Source organism: Erythranthe guttata, chromosome 14 (genome assembly GCF_056151865.1).
Source record: "Erythranthe guttata isolate IM_541 chromosome 14, IM_541, whole genome shotgun sequence".
In the NCBI taxonomy this organism is placed as follows: Eukaryota; Viridiplantae; Streptophyta; class Magnoliopsida; order Lamiales; family Phrymaceae; genus Erythranthe; species Erythranthe guttata.
The window spans coordinates 6,528,068-6,533,116 of record NC_142546.1 but is presented as its reverse complement, the minus strand read 5'-3'; the positions used below and the strand labels follow the sequence as shown (position 1 = coordinate 6,533,116).

General features: G+C 31.3%; 1 protein-coding gene across 1 annotated transcript; it reads left to right on the top strand.

The window, feature by feature from the left end:
* The first annotated feature begins 1,268 nt into the window (after positions 1–1,268).
* LOC105960195 (uncharacterized) lies at positions 1,269–2,239 on the top strand. The gene is made up of 3 exons (XM_012984365.2): positions 1,269–1,434; positions 1,527–1,595; positions 1,796–2,239. The coding sequence occupies exons 1-3, from the start codon at positions 1,378–1,380 to the stop codon at positions 1,868–1,870; spliced, it is 201 nt and encodes a 66-aa protein (XP_012839819.1). The 5' UTR covers positions 1,269–1,377; the 3' UTR covers positions 1,871–2,239.
* Positions 2,240–5,049: the final 2,810 nt, after the last annotated feature.

Genomic DNA, 5,049 nt, shown 5'->3' with positions numbered 1-5,049 from the left:
TTTTGGACTAACGATCCCGATTTTGACCACCATTACCGCTGACCGTTGACCGCCGTTGATTTTTTTTTTATAACTTTTTTTTTGGGCATTGAGTTTTTTCTATATTGTTTTTGACGTCGTTCATCGACATTGCAATGTTGGTTAACAATGTTGACTTTTTTATTTTTCTTTATTTTTTATAAACTTTTTCCTGTGACTTTTTTTTTTTTTCTGATTAACGCAATATTATTAATGTATAATACAATTATAATATTATATTAATATCTAGTATCGTAAATTAAAATTACAAACTTCTAACAAAGTTTTTATCTTAAAATTTTGGGGCCAAAATAAAATTTAAAAAATTCTAAAAATCCATAATTACTTCCTCTCAAATTTTTCTTCATGCAACTGCCTGTGCATCCAAATTTTTTCCCACAAAAATATAAAGAAGATGAATTAGGCATGTGCGGAGTAATTTGACCACTCTAGTACAACGGTTTTTTGGGCTAACACCAGCTGTTGATTTTTACCTTTTTTTTTTGTCTTAATTTATTTTTGTCATTGAGCTGCGTTGAAGTTTTCCTTTTTTTCTTTTATATCGATTTTTTTAATGATATTATTTTTCTCGGCGGTTATCAGCTTAGACTTTTTTAAACTATATTTTTTCCCGCTACTCAACAATTTAAATAAAAATAAAATAAAAATCAAGGAAAAAAGACAACGCTATTAACCCGACATTCAACATCGGTCAACAACGTCAAAAAAGAAAATCAATCGAAAAAAGCGTCAACCGAGTCAAAAATAAAGTCAACGTCGGATTAACCTATTTTGAAAAATCAGGGCCATTGGTTAAAATTGGTTAACTGATGAAATCGGGGTTAAATTATGGTTGAATAAAATGTTAGGGGTTTTAGAATATTTTGAAAAAATACAGGGGTCTTATTGTATTATTTTCAAAGAAAAATCCCTAATTCAAACGTACCGTTACTTCTTGACTGTCAAACAGACGAAGGGACTCAATGTGTTAAAATGTGATAACGTTAGTATGTATTTTGTTGACGGCAGTAAATGGGGGACCAAAAGTTAAAAAATTGCATACTTGAGGACCAAAACTATAATTACCCTAATAGATAAATTTAATTTGGACCATTAATTCTTAGTTGAATACCAAGCATGTGAATAGCTCTCCCCTTTGAATAGCTACTCCCCTTTGAGACAAGTGGCAACACCTTAATTAATTAGGTAGCCCTCAGTTGTATAAATAACCATTGCTAACATACATTTCAATCACCAACCAGCTTTGTATTTCCCAAGTTTCATACATTCTATATATATTCTCTGTGTTTAGTTTTTATTTTTTAAATATTTCAGATTTAATTTCGTAATAATCAGAAAATGGATAACTCCAACAACATGAGCTACCAAGCCGGCGAGGCCAAGGGCCAAGCTCAGGTTGACTACTCTTCTACACACACGCAAACATACGCACACGCGTGCACGCAAACACACGCACACACTGATTTTTTGTTTCCATATTAATGCAGGAAAAGGGAAACCAGATGATGGAGAAGGCTAGCAATGCTGCGCAGTCAGCCAAAGAATCCATGCAGGAGGTATATATAATATGCATGCATGCGAAAACCTATCATTGATTTTCAATTAAACAAAAATTACTTATATATATATATATATATATATATTATTTTTGTCAATGTATATATGATAATTACTAATTTTATTGGATGCCATTTCGTCGTTTATGTACGTAATTTTTTGTGGTTATATATATATATCGGAATTGTTGCGTGTATAGGCTGGACAGCAGGCTCAGGCAAAGGCACAAGGTGCAGTTGATGCTGTGAAGAATGCCACTGGGATGAACAAATGAGCGACAAAGCTTCATTATTGTCTTTCATATGCCCTACCTTTTTTCTTACTTTCATAAGTAGAATAGTTACTGGTTTCCCAATTCCCTTTCATCTATCCTATGTTGCTTCTTAGTTTCATTTTTTTTTTCTTTTTCAAGTAGTTTCATTTTGTTTGGGGACTCGGTCAGATAAACGAAACGATTGTGTTTCGTAATCTTAGGGCAAAGGGAGGGTCACCACTAGCCACTAGAGGTGTAAATCGGATTTGAATGGTTGAATTCCACCGATTTCGATTCCAATTTTCTCATTTTGATTATGTATTGTGTGTGTGTGTGTGAGAGAGAAAGAGTTAAATAAAAAAATCAACCATAATGCTCTTTTTTGTATAATTCGAGAAAATATGATAGAGAAGTCTATAAATATGAAAAAAAAACATTGAATATGTACAAATTATATAATTAAAAAATATTATGGATACTGGAAGAAAATGAGGAAAATAAAAGGACTAAAAATTAAATAAATTGCACTACGGCATTGGGGGTGGTTGTATATATTTTTTTTTTTTACCATACTACCCTACCTATCGACTACTAATAAGTGATCGTTTTGCACGATTTAACTTATTGAATCTTCGAGTTTGGGTTCTTGATCATCCGAGTTTTCTTTATATGTATATATTATGTCTTCCTTGTTTTATTTCATTTTAGATAAAGAGAAGGGTTTTTGGTACTTGGCACCTTTGAATTACACCTTTTTGACACTTTGTATTCTTAAATTGCAAAATTGACAGATTGCACCCTCTAAACATAATTGGCACTTTGCAGCCCAAATCACTTTTGGCTTAGAAAACTTACCTGCAACTTGTTGGGAAACCTGGAAGATGGGTAAATTCATAATTTTCTTATTATTTATCCTCTTCCCCCAATTGTTAATCACCCTTCCAAAATTTTTATCTTTCGTCCTTTTAATAAAAAGTCATAAAATCTTTTTAGCCATTTCTTTCAGTAATAAATCAATATAAACACTAAACAATAATAGTAAATCACTTTTTTTTTTCGAGTTTGAAAAATAATGTAACTGGAAATTTTAGGCCGAGCCCTCAATTTTTTTTTGAATAGTGAAATAACAAAATAAAGCTACTGGAAGGTTTATGTGGTGGCAGAGAGGTTGTGCCTATTAATTTCATGATGGGAGGAATTGTGTGCTCCCATTGAATAGTCTAGATTGAAAAATGATTAAAAAAATAGCATTACAATGGAATTAAACTTGATCTTCTAAAGGTGTGTTATCGAACTCTTGTCTATATATTCCGGCCATTCTTGAGTTTTAGTTCAAAATTTACATGTTAGGGCAAATAGAAATGGCTAATAAAATTTAGGATTTTTTGATTAAAATGACGAAAGATATAAATGGTGGAACGATGATTAAGAATTGGGGGAAGATGGATAGATAAATAGAGAATTACAAATTTGTCCATCTTCCAGGTTTTCAGCAAGCTGTAGGTAATTTTTCTAAGCAAAAAGTGATTTAGGATCCAAAGTGCCAAACAATTTATGTATGAAGGGTGCAGTCTGCCAATTTTGTAATTTAAGAGTGCAAAGTGCCAAAAACCCTAAAGAGAAAATAATTTTGCCGATCCAAAATGATTTTGGAAGTGAAGCCGAAAATCAAGCCAAACAAATGCAGAATGTCAATTCTAGCAGACTGTGGCAGTGTTTGATATTTTAAGAATATTTTTTTCTTACAAAATTCGACTGAGAAGATTCAAGTGGTGTGGGAAAGCCAGCTCCAAGAACTACATCTTTGGTAAATACATTTTGTCAAATTCGAGCTGGAACATGATCAAAATAGAGTTTGAAGTTAACATAGTGGCCATATCACGATTTAGACAGTCATAAAAATGATACTAACCATTTGTCATACAAGATAGTATTAAACTGTTTGTTGTGACTGGTGTGTTCATAATATTAGATGGGCACAATCCCACATTTTTAGTTTCATTTACGCAACCATGGATCGAGTGGAACTCCTTCATGGTCTCATTATTTGATTTATCTATCAAGTAAGACCCATATTAGAGTGAAATATTAATAACATGATTAGTAAAATGAATACTTGTTAATATGCATCATAAAGAAACAATTTTCACGAATTTATTTGTAAACAACACCATATTTGTTACCTTTCGCCCGTGTTAATGTTCTCTTGTGAAAAAAATATGAGTTTTCAATAATAAAGACAAAAAATTAAAAAAACTCACCATGTAGATAAGACATGTTGAACCATTATCGAATATAAAAAGACTAATCCATTCAAAAAGCAAAATTCTGCAATGTAATGTCTTAGATGCAATAATAAAGACAAACAACTAAAAACTCAACATGTAGATACTACATGTTAACAAATTATCAAATACTTTAAGTCTAATATAAAAAAAAATCATCAACATGTAGATACTACATGTTAACAAATTATCAAATACTTTAAGTCTAATATAAAAAAAAATCAGGAACGTAATGTGTTCGGATTGTGATTACTGCATATTCTTTGTAACCCTTTACCATAATTTTTTCTGCACGAAGGTACTGAAACATATACTTTTTGTCGGCTACAATTTTACTGTCCTTGCAGAAAGTTATCCACCCTGTGTGGAGATCGAACCGAGCATAATTAGTAGTGATTTGTTTAAGCAGTCCTGTTTTCTTCATGGATTCGCCATCATACGTCACCATAAGTGAATCTTTATTTTGCTTTCCCATAAATCGGAATACAAAAACAATGTAAAAAATGTAAAACATACACATTATTCCCCAAAAACGAAGAAGGCAATTTGATGCGTTTTTCGATATCAGAATTTTTCATGTCTCCTTGTAGTACCATATCTTGCATTCCGTCATAAATTTCGACAGATAAATCTTTACTCAAACGACCTGATTCGAACATCTAATAAAAAATAAAAATCACAATTAATTATCAAAGATAAAAGAAATTGGTAAATATTAAACGGAAAACCATACAAAAATCAAAAATTAGTTTTAGGGTATAAACAATAATATATAAAAAAAACCAAAAATTAACATGGATCATGATTAGGATGCCTACGTGGATGATGACATGGATGCCAAATGTCGCAATTCTAGATCATGAGAGTTTCAATTTATATATTATATAGATTAATAACATACTTGTTTCACATTTT

Excerpts from the sequence above, each read along its gene's own strand:
- LOC105960195 (XM_012984365.2), top strand. The coding sequence starts at position 1,378 with ATGGATAACTCCAACAACATGAGCTACCAAGCCGGCGAGGCCAAGGGC. Across the intron at positions 1,435-1,526 it reads AGGCCAAGGGCCAAGCTCAG|GAAAAGGGAAACCAGATGAT; the intron begins GTTGACTACTCT and ends ATATTAATGCAG. Across the intron at positions 1,596-1,795 it reads CCAAAGAATCCATGCAGGAG|GCTGGACAGCAGGCTCAGGC; the intron begins GTATATATAATA and ends TTGCGTGTATAG.